General features: G+C 37.3%; 1 protein-coding gene across 1 annotated transcript in view; it reads left to right on the forward strand.

The window, feature by feature from the left end:
• The window catches only part of LOC127419895 (plexin-A2-like), a 318,335-nt gene that overhangs the window by 228,256 nt on the left and 67,006 nt on the right, over window positions 1–23,073 (forward strand). The window contains exons 14-17 of the mRNA XM_051661704.1: window positions 6,279–6,396; window positions 10,618–10,754; window positions 13,367–13,534; window positions 17,178–17,271. Coding sequence (XP_051517664.1) covers window positions 6,279–6,396; window positions 10,618–10,754; window positions 13,367–13,534; window positions 17,178–17,271 — 517 coding nt within the window. The remainder of the gene's footprint in view (window positions 1–6,278; window positions 6,397–10,617; window positions 10,755–13,366; window positions 13,535–17,177; window positions 17,272–23,073) is intronic.

Consider the following 23,073-nt stretch of genomic DNA (forward strand, 5'->3'; position numbering starts at 1 on the left):
TGATTGAAAAGGCATAATGTATCCAGTGCACAGCTGCAAGCGCTGTCTGCCGAACCTGTCAGACTCACCACAGGAATCCACATCACGCCCACTATCACACAGTTGGCTCTGCATGCATTCTGACAGTCATCCTTGATGATACGAACACTCAATATCAACCAGACATCTATTTCAGTGCACCCGCCTCCACGCACACTCTTTTAACTCATATTTGAACTCTCATGTCGGTTTCATATTTACTCCATTTCGGGGCCAGTCAATGGGCTCTGTGTTTTTATTATGTCATTTGATCTTATCACCCGTCTGCAAAGCCGATACATGATCAGCCCGTATGATGTAGCAACAGCGACCCACTCCCTGATCAGAGTGCATGATAACCCTATATTGATTGGTGCTGGGTGTCTTTGCCTGATTCCCAGGCTGCGTTCTCACAGCCTGCTGTGTTTTTTGAAGCTGTATTTACAGCATAGAACCTAAGAGAACATATGGGTTTGATGCTCTAAAAGTGTGGCTTCAACACATCACTGGCTCCCGTAAGTTGGTCTTGTCAATTTGGCTAATGGAATGCGTGCGCCAAAGCAATCAAGGACTCAAAGCAAAAATGACATTGAGATCAAGGGGAAATCGATGGAGAGACAGAGAGTCGCATACTGATCACTCAGCAGGAGTGAAGGAGACTTTTAATACTTTTGTTTTCTAATCTGGAGTCACTCCAGAAGTGTCACTCTCTTTGTAATCCAGATCATGGGATATGATAGACCTCTGTTCGACAGCTGTAAGGGGGTGATAAGAGTCACATATTCTCATCCACTCTGTGGTAGAGGTGCAAAAAAAGAGATGTTTCATGACTTTTGTTGTGAGGAACACTCAAGGTTCTGGCTCAAAAAAATCCCTCAGGGACAGTTCACAAAGTGTTTGGTGGTAATTATCAATTAAGCATACCCCTGCTGAAAAGATGATAATGGTCACCTCACCAGCATATGTTGTTGTGGAGGTGAGGGCGTGGTCAAGCACCCGTCTGGGAAGAAAGGAAGTGGTAAGGACATCCACCTGAGATGAATTGTGACTAATTACCATTTCCATGTTCACAGTGAGAGTCGGGGGAGATAAAAGATGGCCCAGTCCACCGAAAGAGAAGGAGCTGCACAGAGCAGAGTGTTCCTAAGTGCAATTTGTATTGTGCTGAAAAGCATCAATTTGAGTGTGACCACTGAAAAGTGGAATATATATATATATATATATATAGAGAGAGAGAGAGAGAGAGAGAGAGAGAGAGAGAGAGAGAGAGAGACTGTGAAGCTGTGGGAAATAAGGCCATTTTGAGTTGGATCTCGCCGTGTCCCGCTTCCTCCTTTTGATCCAAATACGAACATCTGTTACAGTTGTGTTTTGAATGCTGGTCCCCAGCATGAGGTGTTGGTGAGCTGGTGTCCCAACCAAGCTTCTTAACTAGCTTAACCAGCAAGACTTTGTTTGTCAACCAGCTTGAAAGCCACCAGAAAGTTGATCAGCTTCAGAATGGCTATACTAGTCCCCAAGCACTAACCAGCCAAGGACATAAACAAATGTCCAAGATTTGACTAAATACAAGTTCAGGAATATAAGTTTAGAAAAACTTATATTGATTGACCACTTATCTAAATATTCATTTAAACTAATGCTGTCAGTCGATTTAAATTTTTGATTAATCACATCATTTTTTTGTAGTTAATAGCGATTAATCACAGATTTTAAAAGTGCTGAAATTTGACACTGTATATACATCTTTTCTTGTCAAAATTTATTTATTTCCATTTTAGGAAAGAAAACAAAACAATATGTAGCAATATAATGCTTTGTTAACATTTTCCAAACAAAGCCTTCCACAATACAAAGATAGAAATGCACTAAAATATCATCAATTCAAGTTACATTAAACTTTTCCCAAAGTCTAAATGGGAGTTTGACTAATTGAAAAAACTAGTCCTCACATAGGTTGCATATTCAATGCAATGGGCATTAAATCCCTTAAACACTCATCCTCCACAATATTAATCTGCCAGTAGACTGTGGCTATACGCTTTGTTACAGCAATCGTGAAGCATGCGTTCATGATTCGCGTCAGAGCCTCAACGCCAGCATCAAGTGCTGCTTTGAACTCACCATGAAAAGCACTTGCAAACAAAAACGTCTCATTCTGCGTTTTGGTGATAGTTAAGATTTGGTGTGCTTTTGTGGTAATTAAAATGTGCCTTACATAGGTTGAAAAATACTTGATTTATATCACAAGTCCCATCTGAGCTTGTTTTGTACATCAAATAGTGTTTAGAGCTCCTTTCTCCATCATTTTATCACTGACAGGGAAGCACTGTCAGATATTCTTTTATTTATATAGATAACAATATGAAGGTATTTTTGGAGCAAAACAACTGAGCGCCTGTGGCAGTGGAATTTGTAGTTGTTAGCCACACATGTGTATCAGTAAATTTGACATCACAGAGTTGCAAACTTGTACAAATGTTCTCTACCACAAACACAACACAACAGTTACACCTTCTCAAATTCTTCATTGCAGGTGCACAAATTCTATTCTACGAATGACAAGTTAAGAAACTCATACGCTCACATTTTTGCTACAGTTGTTGCAGTGAATATGGTGCAAAACACATTCACACACCCGCATCAAAAAACATGAAGTCACGGACAAATTTTGCTCATCCGCAAATCAGTATGTGAATTCATCCAATGAGAGTTGCACACTTGCAGAATATTTTCTCACAAATAATTTTTTTTCTTGGATATTTTTCTAGCACAAACATAAGTACATAACTACAACTGCTTGAATCTGCTGCTACAAGTCTCAAACACTGTATTTAGCTTGCAAATGACAAGTTTCATGCGCTCTCCCTTTTGCACCACATATGTATGTAAAATATGGAGCAAAAGTGATTTGTGCATCTGTAGAGGCAGCGGCGGGCACTGTTCAGAGATCAGAGAATTCTGGCCAATCAGAAGAGCTAGTTATACCAATAAAGGTATGTTTTTTCTTTCTTTTTCTGAAATCACTCACTGTTATACATTTGTTTATAGTTTAAATATGCGCGCTGGTCAGCTACAGTTGGTAATCAGTGTTTATAGGATTTTTATAGGAATACCATAGTAAAGTAAAGGGATGTCAGAGTTTGCACTACAGTAGGCAATTTGCCCAGTAATTATTACTCCCATAGGGAAGCAGTCCCGAAATTGGAAGCTGCAGTGAGTCACAGAGCAGGTTAATTAACATTTTATAAAGCCTATAGGCGATTTAAAGCATGTTTTTCATCCAATGTCACTGCAAATAGGTGTTCCATATAATATAAGATCAATATTTACATAGTCTAAGAATAGTAAGTTATCTCACTCCCATGTGCCCTGCAATGTCCCACTAAATCACATCTGCTGACCTGCAACAGAGGCTTAATCACTTGGAAACAGGTGCTTCCAGCCTCCTTAGTTTACTTAGTTAGTTTCTCTCAATTCCTGGATACCTATGGGATCAAGATTATGTTATTTATAGCTTCCAATTGCGGGACTGCTTCCCTATGTGAGTAATAATTACTGGGCAAATTGCCTACTGTAGTGCAAACTCTGACATCCCTTTGCTTTACTATGGTATTCCTATAAAAATTAATATCCACAAAAAAAAAAAAAAAAAAAAGAAAAACACATGGTACCCATGGTTTTCTGACCATGGTAAATTCTCATAAGGGTAATCTTACATTAGGTGCATACTTATGATATGACACTCACCTGCAAATACCCACCCTCTTCTGTCATTTTTCTAGAAGGTAAAGCAGAAGAGAATATAAGGAATAAATCATTTAATATGAGGGTATCATTTAATATGAGACGACTGAATAGCAATCTTAACAGTGCAGGTAGTCTATCGTTAGCTTACCTTTCATGAAACAAGAAAGGCTAATCTAACTAAGCAACACTGATTACCAACCATAGCTGACCAGCGCACATATTTAAACTATAAACAAATGTATAACAGTGAGTGACTTCAGAAAAAGAAAGAAAAAACATACCTATATTGGTATAACTAGCTCTTCTGATTGACCAAAATTCTCTGATCTCTGAACAGTGCCCGCCGCTGCCTCTACAGATGCACAAATCACTTTTGCTCCATATTTTACATAGATATGTGGTGCAAAAGGGAGAGCGCACGAAACTTGTCATTTGCAAGCGAAAAACAGTGTTTGAGACTTGTAGCAGCAGATTCAAGCAGTTGTAGTTATGTACTTATGTTTGTGCTAGAAAAATATCCAAGAAAAAAAATTATTTGTGAGAAAATATTCTACAAGTGTGCAACTCTCATTGGATGAATTCACATACTGATTTGCGGATGAGCAAAATTTGTCCGTGACTTCATGTTTTTTGATGCGGGTGTGTGAATGTGTTTTGCACCATATTCACTGCAACAACTGTAGCAAAAATGTGAGCGTATGAGTTTCTTAATTTGTCATTCGTAGAATAGGATTTGTGCACCTGCAATGAAGAATTTGAGAAGGTGTAACTGTTGTGTTGTGTTTGTGGTAGAGAAAAAAATAATCTACAAGTTTGCAACTCTTAAAACATTTTTCTCTGTGATTTCAAATTTACTGGTACACATGTGTGGCTAATCTCTACAACTACAAATTCCACTGTCACAGGTGCTCAGTTGTTTTGCTGCAAAAATACCTTCATATAACAACCTCCGCAGCTCTATCATAGGAGAGAGCGTAACAGTCAACTAGTGTGTTACGACAGTACCGCCCATAGAATGTCTATGGGACCGCCGCATTATGCTGTTTAATGCTAAGCTTGTAGGCTCCTCTTGGTAGAAGGGCACTGGCACTGTTGTGTATATGTTTGTGCCGTGTGCTTTAGTGTAATGACTCCGGGTGGACATATTACAAATGTTCCACCCTTCACACCTGTGTTTATGCTGTATTAACTGTAAATTAACGCGAAAAATTTTTGTAATTAATTGCATGCGTTAACACGTTAATTCTGACAGCCCTAGTATAAACTTGTCCTTTCCAACATCGTCTCATGAAAACTGGTAATAATTCAAATGAAATGGCAAAATCTTAAGATATCATATGACTTGGCTCGTACGAAAAGTTATGACTTTCATACCCTTAGAGACCAACCAACCAATCAACAAACAAAATTTTAAATTGAGACAAAACAGTCATCACATTTTATCTAGCTTCCTATCTAACACTTTATTATAAGAAAGGAAACATCTGTGAACATATTTTGGTTACTCGTTCCATATTTATTTATGCAATACAAATGACTGATGTGTGTCAATAACCTGTAATACGCTTCCATTGTCTCGTTCCAAACCCTGCTGTTTTCTTTCTTCTGTGTTGCACAAAAGTTATTGTCCTATTAAATTCATGGTTAGGTTTAGTAAGGGCTTAGTCTTTATGGTTAGGTTTAAGTTTGGGTTTGTGGTTAAAAATCATAGGAACACTTGTTCCAAACCCAGATGTTTCTCTTTCTTCTGTGGCAAACAACAGTGATTTTCCAGTTGCACTTTATTTTCCAGTACATGTACTTTCAGTATACTTACAGTGTACTTACCAAAGAAAGTACTGAGTAATATTAGGTAACTACATGTACATAATATGGGTTAAGGTTAGGGTTAGTACCCAGTAATTACTATAGTTGTTGTAATTATATAGTACGTAAATGTAGAACAGTACTGTAAAATAAAGTGCTACCGATTTTCCTATAAAAATGGTTAGATTTAGGGATTGGGTAAGGGGTTACACTTTATAGTTAGGTTTAGGTTTGGTTTAGAAGATAAACATAGGAAAAATCATAATAGTTATATGTAATAGTTATATGTTATGTAATTTTTTTTTCTTTTCTCTGTTGGAGTAAAAGTACATTTTTGCACAAGCCAACTCATACAATTTCTTAGAATTTCTCCATCTCATACTATTAGTCAGGGTTATCTTTTCAGGTAGGATCTACTTTACAGTACTGTTCTGTACTTCTGTTATTCAGGTGGCTTTCACTCAAACACAAGATTTTTTTTTTTTTTTTTTTTTTGGCTTTTTAGCCTTTGTTGTAGAAGACATTAGAGGCAGAAAGGAAGGTGGGAGTGGAATGTGATCTGCCATATTTTAACCCAGATCTCCGTAAGCCAACAGCTCTTATATGTCATGAGCAAATGAGCTGCCTTCTGCACCACAGTTCTGACACACACAGCAAGATTCTAAATGTAAATGACTGAATGTTATATTTTTATTCTTTCTAAGGATTGTGTGTGAGATGGATGCAGCTCCTGTGGACAGCAAACCCGGCCCGGTCCATTTGTGCGTTGGGGAGTGTAAACCAGAACTACAGACCCGTTCTTCCCAGCTCTATTCCTTTGTGGTAAAACCTTAAACTTTATCTCTGAATAATGCAATAATTAAACTGGGCTTTAGCTGGTCCATTGAAGAGAACTCACGGGTCACTCTGATGTTATGCCTTTGGACAGGTGAACTTTGCTGAGGTTGCTTTGTTCCCAGAACCGCTCCAACAGCAAAATGTCAAATCAGAGGAAATGGCTCAGAGCTCAACATATTTCAGTTATCTAAATAGCTTCACTTTAGCAACAAAGGCTTTCTTCAGCACCGCATCAAGTATCTGTATCTTTCAATGGGTCATAGTCTTCCATTTAACCTACACACCAGGTTCTGGCTCCATATAATGGATCATAAAAAAACTCTATTGCTTTTATTCTGTTGTAACAAACCTTTTAAAAAGTTCTGTGGCAGTACAATGATACAATGATGGTATCAGATGGTAATACATGGTGCTTTGATGCATTTTATGGTACTGTATGACAATTATTATTATTATTATTATTATTATTATTATTATTATTTTATTTTTTTTGGTTCCTGGGTAGTAAGTGTTATTTCCTAATTGCTTATGCCTCAAAAGTATAGAAAATGGTTATTATTCCCCACAAACTTTGCTTTTGTGACCAGGATAGTGATATTTAGAAATTTACCTATTTTCCAGAACATTCCAGATAGATTCAGTGCTGAGTAAACTTGGAGTAACTTCTAGAACTTTCTAGAACTTTCCAGTAATATAAATAGTAGTATAAATAGAGGGGCCTTAAGCCCACCAGTTCAGTTTAGTTCTAACTGCCTAAGTGGATACATTTTTCTGAAATGGCATCAAGAGGCTGCAAGCATCCAGCAGATGCATTTTGCTTTGTCTGAGGCCAATTTATCAAGACAAGGGTACTCTGTGGAAGCATCTGCTAAGATGTGTGAGGCCTAAAAGGCATATTTCGGCATGCCTGTCGGGGATCAAGACAAACCCTGGGCACCTCATTTCACCTGCGAGCACTGCAAAAAAAAACTCTGGAAGGTAAGATGGACAATTGTTGCTCGGAATTTTACGTTATAAAATTTTTTAATTTTTAAAATTGTTAAAGTTTTTAATTTTAAAATGTTTTACAATTTTCATTGTTATTGAAAAAATATATAATATATGACAAATGTTGCGAGAATCTCTTACACATTATTACACATTTTTGTAGGATGGTACAGAGGGGAAAAGAGAGCCATGAAGTTCACTATCCCAAACATTTTGCGGGAACCCACTGACCACTCAAGCAACTGCTATTTCTACATGGTGGACCCTTCCAAACGTCGGACTTGTAAGAATGCACCTACTATCGCGTATCCGGACCTTCCTTCATCCATCGCCCCGGTGCCACACTGCCATGAGCTCCCCGTACCCACTCCTCCAGAGAGAGAGCAGCCGTCTTTAAGAAGAGAGCAGTAAGTCAGAGAGCAAGGAAGACGTTGTAGATCCAGATGACAATTTCAGAGGTGGAGCTGAGGAGAGAAACCCATACTACCCCAACCAAAAAGACTTGATTAGAGATCTTGGTCTCACCAAGTCCAATGCCGAGCTTTTGACGTCTAGGCTCAAGCAGTGAGGATGTTGGATGAAAGTGTGCAAGTCGCAGATCAGAGGAAGCATCACCAACCTTTTTCCAGCTTCTTCACCTGTCAAGATGGGCTCTGCTTCTGCTAACATGTGACTAGTCTGTTCGAGGCAATCGGAATCGCCTGTAACCAGAATGAGTGGTGCCTCTTCATTGAAAGCTCATCCAGGAGCCTCAAAGCTGTGCTGCTCCATAATGGTAACAAATACCCGTCTCTTCCCCTGACTCACTCGGCGCACCTCAAAGAGGATTACAACAGCATCAAGACCTTGCTGGACGCCTTGAAGTATGATGAGTACATTTGGGGGCTGATTCGTGAAAGTAATTTACAGTATAATCGTAAATCTCGAAAAACTACTCACTTCTAAATCTTTTGTAGTCATTTTTGTATTACTTTAGTATAAATACATGTTAATTTGGATTCATATGTTGTTGTTTTTTTCTGACTTTATGTGAACGAAAAGACACATTCGCCCATTTTCTCATTGGAAATAGGTACATTTCAAAATATCACTGTCCTGGTGACAAAAGCAAAGTTTGTGGAGAATAATAGCCATTTTCTATACTTTTGAGGCATAAGCAATTAGGAAATAACACTTACTACCCAGGAACAAAAATTGTGGTACATAGTGTTACCATACTGTGTGTTTGTACCATGTTATTTACATGGTACTCCAAGGTACATAAAAGAATAATAAAAAAAAAAAAATAACAAAAACATGGTATTAACATGGCACAAGCCCAAAAAACATAGCACTGTAGCACCATGTTACTTTTTTGAACTTGTTTGTTAGTGTAACAGATTTTAGTGCAAAACTTGAACAATATTTTCTATTTAGCAGTAGGATTTTACTTATTTGTTATTTATGTGGAAAATGTTTCACTCATTGACGAAATGCGGAGATCACTCTGTTATTGTTTTAGAAGGGTATCTCCATGCAAATTTGGAAACATTAAAAGCCACAAGGTCAATAAATAAACCTTTTAAAGGCTAACACTTCATTTAGGCATTTTAACGTAGTATTTTTTGTATGCATATTTTCAGTAGATTCTTAAATTATGTTTGTAATTAGTATTTAATAGCAATGTTTACACATTATTTGCCAAGAGATGAAAAGAAAAGTGTGTTTATTGAACAAATGCACTCATCGTGGAAAAAAGACTTTAGATATGCCATAAAAGCTAGCTAATTTACAGATTGCCGCTGTGTTTGTCATTATTATTGGTAAAGCACCATCCCTGCTTGCTCTATTTTGAACTGAAGCTCTTGTCAGCATAATAAAACTTGTTCTCGGTTATTAAAATAATGAGTGATTACAAACACAAAGCACCACGGGGAGCATGCATTGAACATGGAGACAATAAAAGCCATTAACTGAATCAAAGGCATGATGGCTGCCATGTTGTCTTGTTGCACCTGTAGGAACCTGTCTCACACACCCAACCATTGGCCTGGGGTTAATAGATAATCAATGTCAGCATTAACACACACACACACACACACACACACACACACACACACACACACACATACTATGTTTTTATATCATCGTGAGGACTCTCCATAGACTTCCATGCATTTTTTGGATTTTATACAGATCTAACTATAATTTCTATCCCCTAAACCTACTCCTAAACCTAACCCTCACAGAAACCTTTTTGCATTTTTCATTTTCAAAAAAACATCGTTTAGTATGTTTAATAAGCCATTTCCCTCGTGGGGACCGCTGGCTGGACATTTGGTCCCCACAGTGTAGTATAAACATGTACACACACACACACACACACACACACAGTATAGCAAACAATTATATCACAACAATTAACAGCCTCTACTAATTAAGAGAGCTGTTTATATACAGTATGTGCTGCAGCCACTTCCTGTACGACTGTGTTTGCATTTGTGTGTATCAGTGTGTGATTTTCACCATGGGTCTCTACCACCTACATACCTTCCATATCACAGTCAAATATAAAAAAACATGTTATCTCGAACGCTCCGCCAAATGTTGTTGGACAACACAGAATCCCCGTGTGGCCCGCCAGTTGTAGATCAATCAGAGGCGAGTCGGAAACTGGTGTTAATGCATTTTTAGTCAGCGCACGTGTGAAGTTGGCCACCAGCCATTTCATGTGCTTTCGTAAGACTCAGAGCTGTCTATTTCTGTGTTTTTTGCTGTCTGCTATTTTCAGTCCCTATGTGCAGTAAATAAAGAGAACGAAAAAGGCATTTCTTTGTAGTGTTCGCTCTTTATTGCAAGCTGAGCTGAAGACATAAAGACTTATAAAGGACAGTTGTTATTTACAGATATAGCTTTATTTTGTGGAACAGCCACCCACATCTAGGCAGTATAGGCTGATTCAGAATTGATTTACCTTCAGCTGATATTGACGTGTACATTCACACTTGAAGTTAAAAGTGACTCACTGTAACCTTGATATTTGCTTTTTTTAAAGAAAAAGAGGGACGAGTCGAAATTCTTTTTTATGATAATCAATATTATGCCACAAATGTTGTCGATTGAGCTTAACTTGTATTGAACTTGGAATATTCCTTTAAGCCTACTTTGTCTCTGTCTTACACTTGTTTTGTACCTCTCACTTTGTCTCTCTGTTCCTGTCTTTCTCTCTTTATCTTGCAGATGCCGTCTGTCACTGAGTTGTCCCCCAGTCGGGGTCCAGAGTCCGGAGGAACTAAGGTGACCATCATGGGAGAAAACCTTGGAGCAGGCAGCAGCGTCACTGTGTTTTTCGGAAACCAGACTTGCGAGTTTTACGAGTAAGAATCTCTACTATCACTAAAACTTGGCTTAAACCAGAGCCCCCACTACTTGAAAGATTGCGAGAAACAATCATGGAAGTATACCAAATGGAGAAAGTAACATAAAAGTTTACAAATCAAAGTATAGAATATGTAGATGGGAATTTCTTAAAGAAACTAATTTAAAAAAACATTTTGACCCTTTGAAATTAACTGGAAGTTAACAAAAATATATGTATATTATTATATAATATTATAATATATGCAATATATATAGTATATATACTAATTACATAATATATGTAATGAAAATTTTATATATATATATATATATATATATATATATTATTTATATACACACACTAAACACTTTATTAGGAACACTATGGCCTAATAAAGTGCCCGACGTGGTCTTCTGTTGTTGTAGCCCATCCGCCTCAGGGTTCGACAACTTGTGCATTCTGAGGTGCTATTCTGCTCACTACATATGAACAGAGTGCTTATCTGAGTTTACCAGTCTGGCCATTCTCCGATTACCTCTCTCATCAACAAGGTGTTTCCGTCTGCAGAACTGCCGCTCACTGGATGTTTTTTTTGTTTTTGGCACCATTCTGAGTAAACTCTAGAGACTGTTGTGTGTGAAAATCCCAGGAGATCAGCAGTTACATAAATACTCAAACCAGCCTGTCCGGCACCAACAATCATGACACGAAATCACTGAGATCAAATTTTTTTCCCCATTCTGATGGTTGATGTGAACATTAACTGAAGCTCCTGTCCCGTATCTGCATGATTTTATGAATTTCACTGCTGCCACACAATTGGCTGATCAGATAATCGCAGTAATAATTAGGTGTACAGGTGTTCCTAATAAAGTGCTTAGTGAGTGTATATAAGTATATGCAAATAAATGGTTTGACATGTTAATGCATGGGAAATGTGTTACGTCCTCACCTTCAACAAAAGGTCTCGGGGAGGAGTAACAGATGTAATTGGTTTTTGAGCGATAGCCTGTCCCTTGTCCCAGTACCATAAATAACAAATTTAAAATTGTAGGTTTATTTACAAAGATGTACAATATAAAGAAAAACAACAACTCTGAATGGAAGCAATAAACTTCAGGATGGGGAAAGGCCAAAACAACAAACATAAAGTCTTCTACCTAGTCCAGGAGTAAGATCTTAAGTAAACTATAGAAAGAAAAGAAATCAACAACAGAGATGTACACTAACTCTTGTACACTATTCTTAGTACACTCAAAAAAATTTTTTTTTTAGATTTATGCATTTCAATTTCATAACAATATTACATAAATTTGAAACGAGTAATCTTTAATAAAATACAATAAAAGTAAAAACCATATTTTAAGTCTTATAAATTGAATTTGTTAAACATTACACATTTCAATTTGATGGAATTTTGTTTGTGAAATTAAAATGCATAAATCTTAGAAATACTTAATAAAAATATAATTTCGAGTGTTAAACAACAGTGTAAATATATGACAATTAAGTAACAAATATATTTTGGTTTAAATTGCAATGTAGCATAATTGGTATTGAGAGTTTTATGTTCTTTTCACATGGGCATTGTTCAGAATGGAATACTAGTGTACTACTTATTGCAAACTGCACAGTATACACTGTATACTGCCTACTATTTTTAAAACATAGTATGTGAAACAATGCAGTATGCAGTTATAAACATTTCAAACAGCAGTATGCTACATTATTGTCACATGGCCTTATTATTCCAGGTGTCATCTCTGAAATAATTATTTTACATTTTTAATCTGATTTTGTGTTAAAATGTCTTAACTTTAGTTCTCTGATCAAATGATGAGTTAAGAAAGAGTTTTTAAAAGTTGTGGCTCATATTTCTTGCCAAGCACTTGTCACATGGAAATGGAAAGTCAAGTTGAGTGCATTATGCGATACAGTATACTGCACATTTTTAGTAGTAGGTTATCCAGGCATACTGCAGTTTTCACCTTTGATTCCATCAGAACTTAATGATCTCCAGTATACTATCTTTCTAAAACTGTTTTTGTTCCTCTAGATTGCACTTTTTCTACTCAGGTCTTTCTACTTCCTCTCTTACTTATTTTGCTGGTATACTGCATTCTTCCTCTCACCTAAATGGTGTACCCCCTGCCAGCTGTTTTTTTCTGTTGCTCTTTTTCTTTTCCTCTTACTCTCTCTCTCCAAGATCTCTATTTAAAGACAAGGGAAATTGTATTGCTTTAAGGTGCAAGAGCCGACTGCTTTAATGAAATATTGGCAAATTGTCGATTTCTATTTTTCTTCTGTGTTCCTGTGATAGGATGATACATTCCTGTTTGTGTACCAGAGTGTGTGTAAGAGTGAAATAAGTAATGGCTTAATACTCTGAAATACACTGCACAGAATGATTAATGCACACTTTGCACAGGTAGCACTTTCAGAGAAAACCGTAAAAAAAGACTGCTATTGAAAAAGAGCAGAGAGCCGCCCACAAGCTTCATTCAAATATAGTGTGTCTGAAGAATTTAAATATGTGCAGCCATCTGTTATTAAGTAAAGACTTATTGTTGTTTGTACTCTATTGGCAGAATCTGATATCTGGTTTGTATCTGTTTGCTTTGCCCACAGACGAACTATGACAGAGATCGTCTGTTATTCAGCCCCTTCACTAACAGGCGTTGGTTCCGTTCAGATCAGCGTGAGCGTGGATCGCGCTCAGGTCAGGGAGAGACTGACATTTGAGTATATAGATGACCCAGCTGTTCAACGCATCGAACCAGAGTGGAGCATCGCTAGGTAATGTCTGACCATTTGAATCGACTCAATGCAAGAAGCAACATCGTTCAAGGCTGCGTGTGGTTGTGCTATTCATGAAAATGAATGAACAGCTGACTTATGTTCACATAGGCCCTTTTATCTTTTAAATAAAAGGATGTACACCATGTCAGTGTGCATTTTATCGAGATGATAATGGTAATGTTTTCCTTCAGGCAGGCTGTGCATTTTTTGTACATCTAAAGTAATTTTGAAGTATTTCACCATACAGAATTGGACTGACTGATTATGCTTGAACAAATTTACACCAAAGTGCTACACGGGATTATATACTGTACAGTAGCAGAGAGGAAGCAGGAATGTGCTGTGAACGATTATGAAAGAGAAAGAGGGAGACTTGATGCTGAGATAAAGACTCAGCACAGAATATATACGAGGGATAAAAGTCTCCCCAGTTCAGATAAAAGGGCATAAATCTGACAAGGGGTGCATAATAGGGTTTCCATCACATTTGTTTGAAAAAACAGAAGTTCCCAAAATGAACATCCAGTCACTGGTCCTTTAAGTGTAATGACCATAACTGCTGATATTAAAGGAATAGTTCTCCCAAAAATGAAATTCTCTCATCATTTACTCAACCTCATACCATCTCAGATGTGTATAACTTTCTTTCTTCTGCAGAAAACAAACAAAGATTTTTAGAAGAATATTTCAGCTCTGTAGGTCCATACAATGCAAGTGCATAGGGTCCAAAACTTTGAAGCTCCAGAAAGCACATAAAGGCAGCATAAAGGTAATCCATATAACTCCAGTGGGAGTTATTCTGAACTTGTCTCTGACAAGTGTCTTCTGAAGTGATCCAATCAGTTTTGGGTGAGGACATACCAAAAATATACAGTAACTGCTTTTTCACAGTAAATCTTGACATCAGCATGCATTACAAGCAAGACGTAAAAGGATCATGCTCCTTAGCGATCGTGATTTCAAGCTGGATTACTCTTACTACCGTTCTGCGCATACGTCAAGCACTAGGAAGTGTAATCGAACTTGAAATCATGATCGTGCCTAGAGACTGCTGATGTCAAGATTTATAATGAAAATGAGTTTCATTTTGGTCTGTTCTCACCCCAAATCGATTGAATCGCTTCAAAAGATATGGATTAAACCACTGGAGTCATATGGATTGCTTTTATGCTGCATTTATGTGCTTGTTGGAGCTTCAAATGTCAGTCCCCATTCACTTGCATTGTATGGACCTACAAATCTTCATTTGTGTTTTACAGAAGAAGAAAAAAATCATTCACGTCTGGGATGGCATGAGGGTGAGTCAATGATCAAAGCATTTTCATTTTTAGGGTGATTCCTTTAAGACTATCTTCAATCTTGTCTATACAACCATTCAAAAAACATTTGTCTATCATTTGTTTGGAAGGCTTCATTAGATTTATAGTAGATTTAGACTTATTATTCTAGGAGGGGTGTAGCAGCTATTATAACTTGGGGTTAGATCTGTCATTATATTTTAGTAATAAGGGACAAACGTCTGTTTTATATTGTAAATATAGTTTGGTGTGTTGTTATGTATGACACTCCATGATCATAATAGATCAAAAATAGAGTAGAAACTAAGATTGCATAGGATGAGATGGGTCACTGGTATACTTAAGAATGGGAGATTTCGTTATATGGCGGCTGCTGGAATGGAAGAACTGCCTTACAGTTCAGAATCACCTTTTTTGATTGAGACATCACCTGTCAGTTTTCTTCAAGAACATACATGATATAATCCACTTGCATACGCATTAGCTGGACCAGCCTGAAAAATTCTGTTTTTTAGCGTGATTTGAGCTTAAGAAGCATATTTGTTACTATTGATACTATTGTTGTCAGATTTTTTGCTGATTTAAAATATGTTGTTTGATTATATTCTTGACCAACGGTTCTGGAGATTTCGATCTTTTCCCATTTAAGTAGATAGGAGCTGTGGTTTCACTTTATCTTACAGTACATGTACTTTCAGTATACTTGCAGTGTACTTATCCAAGAAAGTACTGAGTGATAATAAGTAACTATGTACTTAAAATGGTTTACAGTCAGGGTTTTAGCATTATTACCTAGTAATTACTATAGTTGTTGTAATTATATAGTACGTAAATGTAGAACATTACTGTAAAATAAAGTTATACTGGAGCTGTTCTTGTATCCATAGAGAATAGCATCCCTCAGGCTGCCCAGAGGTGTTACAAACATGGACGTTGACTTGACCTGACTTGCCTTAAAGAGAACATTCCTATGCAACAAAAATAGCAATTCGCTATGGGTGCTGCACAGTGATCTGTGGAACAGGTGTTTTGCCATTGCAACTATGTAATGGATTTTAGCATGGCTGGAGCAGTGTATTCACCATTCAGCATTCAATACTGGAACTATCGGTTTTAAAATGTATAATATTTTAGCATTATATTTTAAGGGTTTCATTATGCTTGGCTACTATATATATATATATATATATATATATATATATATATATATATATATATATATATATATATATATTGTATTTAGCAAAACAACAACTACCACCCAAGCTTAAGCACAGGTAGATAAGTTTTATAACACCCCCCACCACCACTGCATACTGCTTTACCATGAACGTACATTTTAAACTCATTCTCTTCTCTATGGGTAATTTCTGTTGTTTAATTTGTGGTCACTTTATCTGTTTAATGGGAATTCACATCTTCAACAACAGATTAGAGCCACATGGTACACACTGGAGTGCACAAAGATAATGAAAACCTCTAATAACCTGCCCTCTCACTCAAACTCCCCAGGCCAGGGCAGCAATAGAAGGCAGAATGGGGCTGTAGCAGATGTACCAGTTGTCCACATTGAACAGAACACACGTACAAGCTGCACTAGGCTAATTAAGTGCTCAACAGTAAACAAGTGAAACAGCTAGAGGGAGCGTTCCTCACCCATTCCACTCCCAGACGCTCAATGCTTTTGTTGTATGCTATTAAGCCGTGGACATTTTCAGAACGCTAAGCAGGATCACCGCTGCTTCTGTTCCTTTATTGTTTTCAAAGATGAGTCTAGTATGTTTGATTACATTTACTGAAGCTAGTTAAAAGCATCTGTAATCACTCCTTTCTCAAAAGTGTATTATCTTCTAAGCGATGTTTCTCAAAGGAGCAAGTTTTTAGGGCAGTTCCGATTTGAGTGGAGTTGAGTTATTTTTGCATGAAAGTTTTAAAGTTTTTTTTTTTACATTGAACGTAAACATTCTGGGGCAAATTCACTAAACTTTGTGACACTTTTGCGCATGAAAAGCAGGCGGTAAAAAAAACTTTTTTTTTTTTTTACATTTCCTAAACTGCTGCATCCTCCATAACCTATCACATTGAATCGGCCTGCAAAGATAAGGAATCGCCCCATGGAATTTGTGTTTTGCACAGATTTTTGGGCTTGTTTGCACTGATACCTGATTTGCATAATTCCTATAGTGAATTGGGTGCTAAAACAACACAAACAAGTGCAAATAAAAGACATTTTCAGCCTGCAGTAACTACGAAATCAGGTCTCCAAGACTATGATCTGACATGTGTCAGACAGTTTTTCAAGAAAACAGAGTGTAAAAAAAACCCTTTCATGTGTTTTTCAGTGGACACACGCCTCTCATGGTGACCGGGACAAACTTGGATGTCATACAGGAGCCGAGGATTCGGATCAAGTATGGTGGACGGGAATCCGTAAACGTGAGTAGCTGAAAACACGATTTATTTATTTATCTCTGTTATCAGTGGTTCCTGAATTATCTGCCCTCTCTTTTTGAAATGACCTTAGTTACCTGAGCTTAGGGCTTTTGGGATAATGGTTTTCTCTTGAGTGAGCTGATATCTCACGAGAGTCAACGCGACGAAACCAAATCGTATCAGAGATGCACGACCTTGGGAAGTGGCATTCTTTGTCTGCAGGTTTCAGTTAATTATCAGTGACTTTCAAAAGAGAAAGGATGGCACAATCTGCTCTCTAACTTTTTTGGGATGCATTAGACTAATTTCAGTCCTTTCTGTTGACCCATGGAGGCTAGATCAGCCATGACTCACCACCGCAGCTCCAGAAATCTTCTACCCACAAGCCCATGCATGACCTCTTTTCAAGCTGTGTATCTGTAATTTCTACTAAGTACACCACTGAATAATTCAGACTGTGTAAAGTGGTGTGGATGAAGCTTTTAATTTGAGCATTTTTCATAGCTGCTGCCACCTTTGCCAAACTGGAATTTGTTGGCCGTTTTTGTAGTATTCTGAGCGACTTCATCTGAGGCTGTTTTCGAACAGTTTTTGGGAAGTAGTTAGCAACACTACAAGCTATATTAATAAAAAACTTCCTCAAAGCTATTTAATGGGGAGGAATATGTTTTAAAATATAATATAATTTATTTTATTTTAAAGTATTTACAGTATCTGGCACAAAAACTATTAGGATCTCAATAAGGGTGACTTAAATAAACAGCATTTAAAAAGAATTACTCACTCTAAATACCACCAACAAAACTCGAAACCATTATAGTTACTAAACATAGTTGAAAACAAAGGATTTGACAAAATTATGTTATTTTGTCTTATATTATTAAATATTAAAAACATTGTTAAATTAATTATTTTGTAATATATATTATTATATTATTTTGTATATTGCTGCAAAAAAGAAGACATAGAATACCACACTGGCATCTGCAGGGACTAAAATAAAATCAGTGATTTTGATTTATTTATTTATTTTTATTCAGTTTAAATGGCTAAAATGAATCTGACTTTCCATAAGAGAGAGAGAGTGGCTGTTTTAGACTAGTTTCTTTGATTATTTCATCGATTTATTTGCTTGTAGATCATAGACAATGATATACGAACGATGTACCCTTTTGTCACACTACACAGCCATTCATTGGAAAATGTAGCTTGTTACTGTAAAAGCTGCTCTGTTTTCAAAACGAGCTACTGTCACACAACTGATAAATGTTATTAAGTAAGTAGCATTACTACTTTTAGTTAATTACTCCCCAACACTGTTACTTAATGTTTTAGTGAATAGTGGCCAGTTAATGTGGTTTGTATTGGTTAATGGGTTTCAAAGGAAGATGAACTGCTGACAGAAATGTTTGATCAGCATAAGGAGATTCCGAAATGAGAAGGCAGAAGTCTTAAGAATCGGTGCAAATTCAATTTGCTCTCCACTCCAGGGGTCCAAGTTTAATTAATAGTAGAGGATTTTTTTTTTTTTTTTGCTAGGCCTTGGTCAGACTGGAGAATGGGATACCCAGTGACATTCTACTGTAACAGAAGGGAGATTGTACTGTGTAATAATGCTTTGAAGAGATATACTGTAAATGCTGTTACTGCTTCTCACTGTTTTTCAGTGTCTTTTTAGATGTCATGTCAAGTTAAAAGAACTTTAACTCTTTTTTTACATGCAAGAAAAAACCCTTAAACTTACAGTAGCAAAAAGAGCCTGTTGAATTCTAATAAGTGGATTTATGGGGATAAAAATGGAATGCTAAATGTGTAAAATATGCCCCATTTAAAGCACAAATCCACTTTGTACTACAGTATCTTACAGTATTTCATAGCAGCCCTAATCACACATTATCACTGAGTTACAATTGTCTTTACTGAGGTGAAAGAAAAACCATCCTCTGTTTCTAATGGCATAAGTGCACCTTAAACGCCAACTCTACAAATGTACCTATACTGGAGGCCAAAAGTTTGGAATAATGTACAGATTTTGTCTTATAGAAAGAAATGTGTACTTTTATTCACTAAAGTGGCATTCCACTGATCACAATATATAGTCTGGACATTAATAATGTTAAAAATTGCTATTACAATTTGAAAAAAAAAAATCAGAACTTCTTAAACTACTTCAAAGAGTTCTCATCAAAAAATCCTCCACATGCAGCAATGACAGCTTTGCAGATCCTTGTCATTCTAGCTGTCAATTTGTCCAGATACTCAGGTGACATTACACCCCACACATCCTGTAGCACTTGCCATAGATGTGGCTGTCTTGTCTGGCACTTCTCACGCACCTTACAGTCTAGCTGATCCCACAAAAGCTCAATGGGGTTAAGATCCATAACACTCTTTTCCAATTATCTGTTGTCCAATGTCTGTGTTTCTTTGCTCACTCTAACCTTTTCTTTTTGTTTTTCTGTTTCAAAAGTGGCTTTTTCTTTGCAATTCTTCCCATAAGGCCTGCACCCCTGAGTCTTCTCTTTACTGTTGTACATGAAACTGGTGTTGAGTGTGTAGAATTCAATGAAGCTGTCAGCTGAGGACATGTGAGGTGTCTATTTCTCAAACTAGACACTCTGATGTACTTATCCTCTTGTTTAGTTGTACATCTGGTCTTACACATCTCTTTCTGTCCTTGTTAGAGCCAGTTGTCCTTTGTCTTTGAAGACTGTAGTGTACACCTTTGTATGAAATCTTCAGTTTTTTGGCAATTTCAAGCATTGTATAGCCTCAAAACAATGATTGACTGACGAGTTTCTAGAGAAAGCTGTTTCTTTTTTGCCATTTTTGACCTAATATTGACCTTAAGACATGCCAGTCTATTGCATACTCTGGCAGCTTGAAAACAAACACAAAGACAATGTTAAGCTTCATTTAATGAACCAAATAGCTTTTGGCACTGTTTGATATATTGTGAAGTGATTTTCTAGTACCAAATTAGCAATTTAGCATGATTACTTATGGATAAGGTGTTGAGTGATGGCTGCTGGAAATGGGGCCTGTCTAGATAAAAATGACTTTTTTTCAAATAGTGATGGTGCTGTTTTTTACATCAGTATGTCCTGACTATACTTTGTGATCAGTTTAATGCTACTTTGGTGAATTAAAGTACCAATTTCCTTCCGAAACAGCAAAATCTGTACATTATTCCAAACTTTTGTCTGCCAGTGTATGTGCGGGTAGTTCTCCTGAAAGTCACTTTTAGTAAAAGAGACACCAACTGCGCAATGAGGAGTGACAGAAGCCCTGCATTTCTCCATGCTTCATGGAGCCCAGAGCTCTTAGAGTTCTTTAGAGGGACTCCTGAAATATGTTGTGTGGACACTATGTCTGATGTGTCAGGTACTAGTGCTCTCTCTTTCTCTTTCTTACTCTTTACAACAAAGAAAGAAAGATACACACAGAGAGAAAGGTTTAATTCCTTCTTTTAGCTGAAGTCTCTCTTCTCCTCATCAGAATGGTCACCAAAGATTCGACTCGGCTTTCATTCCAGCATGAAAGTGAATGGGCTGAATTTTTATTAAAAGAAAAGTTCACCCAAAAATGAAAATTCTTTCATGATTTACTCACCCTCATGCCTTCCGAACCCATATGACTTTCTTTATTCTGTGGAACACAAGAGGTAAGATCTTGGCCTCTCTTTTCCATATAATGAAAGTGAATAAAGCGGTTATCATGAAATTATCATAAAAGTAGTCCATATAACTTTTGTGCTATATTCCAAGTCTTCTAAAGTGATAGCTATTTTCAATTTGTGAAGGAATCGCTCTTTTGAGGAGTTGATCTTTTTAATGATTCGTAGATCAAGTTCACAAAACCAGTCTGAATGATTTGTTTACAAATTGGACTGGTTCTCAAGTTCACCTTACTGACTCAATGATCTGGTTGCAGTGTTTAACAGCTTACTGGAGGTGAATACCATCAGTGAATAATGACTTTTGGTTGGTATCATATGGCTTCAGAAAACTTGGAATATAGTGAACAAGTCATATGGACACTTTAATGATATTTTTATGGTGCTTTTTGAAGCTTGACAGCCCCAGTTTTATTCACTTTCATTGTATGTAAAGAGTTGCCAGGATATTCTTCAAAAAATTGTATTTTCCAATTCTCATTTTCTATCATACTGGTTTGGAACAACATGATGGTGAGTAAATGATTACAGAATTTTCATTTTTGCACGAACCATTCCTTTAAGTACTAAGGTTATGATTATGTATCTCTTCATCCCCCTTCTCAGTATTTTTAAGGGGGTTTAGGGAACAAACAGGTCTGGCAATCAGAGGGGAGCGCCCGTCAAGGCAGCCTTCAAATTGTCATCTACCTCCTCCCCAAATTGCTCCTCTCCCTCCTTTCCTCCCCTCCCTTTACCTGGCGGGGTTCTCAGAAGCTGAGCACACGGCAGACAATTGCCTTTGTGCATCCTGCTGTACCTGTCACCAGCCTGCAATTGAGACATTAATCATTTTTCTGATTATAGCTAAAAAATGAGTTTTTCTATCTTTGTCTTCTCTTGAGAAGAAGAAAAAAATTAAGATTCCGTATAAAGTCTGGAGATGGATTCCTGAAGCTCTCTGAGCCTATGACAAAGGCACTTTAGTTTTCTTCTGAAACGAAGGGATCAGATGCTCCCACCAATCAGTGTCAAAGACCTCCCCTGATACCACAGATAAGAGCCTGTTCGCAAAACCAACACGAAGAATGTGAACTATAGATGATAAACGTATTCTAGCACATGCATTTAACAAAAAGCCACAGGCATTTTTCTAAAAACATGAAGATACAAATAGTTGTTCTACATTCTCATTTTCTGCCTGATATTTTCCTGATAACCAGTTTTATGTACATGTATGTAAAACAACAAAGGACATAATTCAGAGCTGGTAGTGAAGGCAGTGTATCCTTAAAGGGATAGTTTTCCTAAAAATAAAAAATTTGTAATTATTTACTCACATTTATGTTGCTTCAAACCCTTATGAATTTCTTTTATTTAATGCAATGCTCCTTCATTACAGTAGAACGTTTTAGAGTGCTTACACACTAGAGTTTATGCTATATCAGAAAACTCTGTGAATCCATTGATTTCAGTGGGGTTGGTGCATTGTAAGTACGTCGGGGAAAAATGCAAATGTGATGCCCTGTAATAAAAGTAAAAGTTGAGAGAGTTTTTTTTTCTTTATTTTCTGCAACGCACTTTGAGAAAGACTCATAAATGTACTCATATAAATTTATATTTATGAGGAAAGTGCTACCTGGTTGGTTAGGATTAGATTACAGGTAGGGTTAGTGTTGGGTTATAGTTTCTCAGACCAATACGGACCAATACAGTGGGCGATCCTCTGTTTGGAGACAGCGCTCCCTTTCCGCTGTCCTCCAAAGCAGACAAAGAGCTGTTCAGAGCTTCTAATGCTCTGCGTGCGATCCAAATAGATGTTGTCCATCCGGACCAACACGTGCTTGTCCTGGATCAATGGCCGAAGCCTCCGCAGGGCAAGCAATACTGCCAGCAACTCAAGGCAGTTGATATGCCAACGCAGTCGTGGCCCTTCTTCACCCGGAGGGCGAGATCGGTCACCGAGTGCAGTTCCTGCATCAATCCTGGGTCAGAACTACCCTCGTGCAGTTCTCTCAGCACCTTGACTTGGTGCACTTGCAGGAGAGCCATGGCGTGCAGGGTGGAGGCGGCCTGTCCAGCGGCACCGTAGGCCTTAGTCGCCAGTGAAAACGTAAGCCTACAGGCCCTGGACGGGTGTCTCTGACGGT

Source organism: Myxocyprinus asiaticus, chromosome 29 (assembly GCF_019703515.2).
Source record: "Myxocyprinus asiaticus isolate MX2 ecotype Aquarium Trade chromosome 29, UBuf_Myxa_2, whole genome shotgun sequence".
NCBI classification, from domain to species: Eukaryota; Metazoa; Chordata; class Actinopteri; order Cypriniformes; family Catostomidae; genus Myxocyprinus; species Myxocyprinus asiaticus.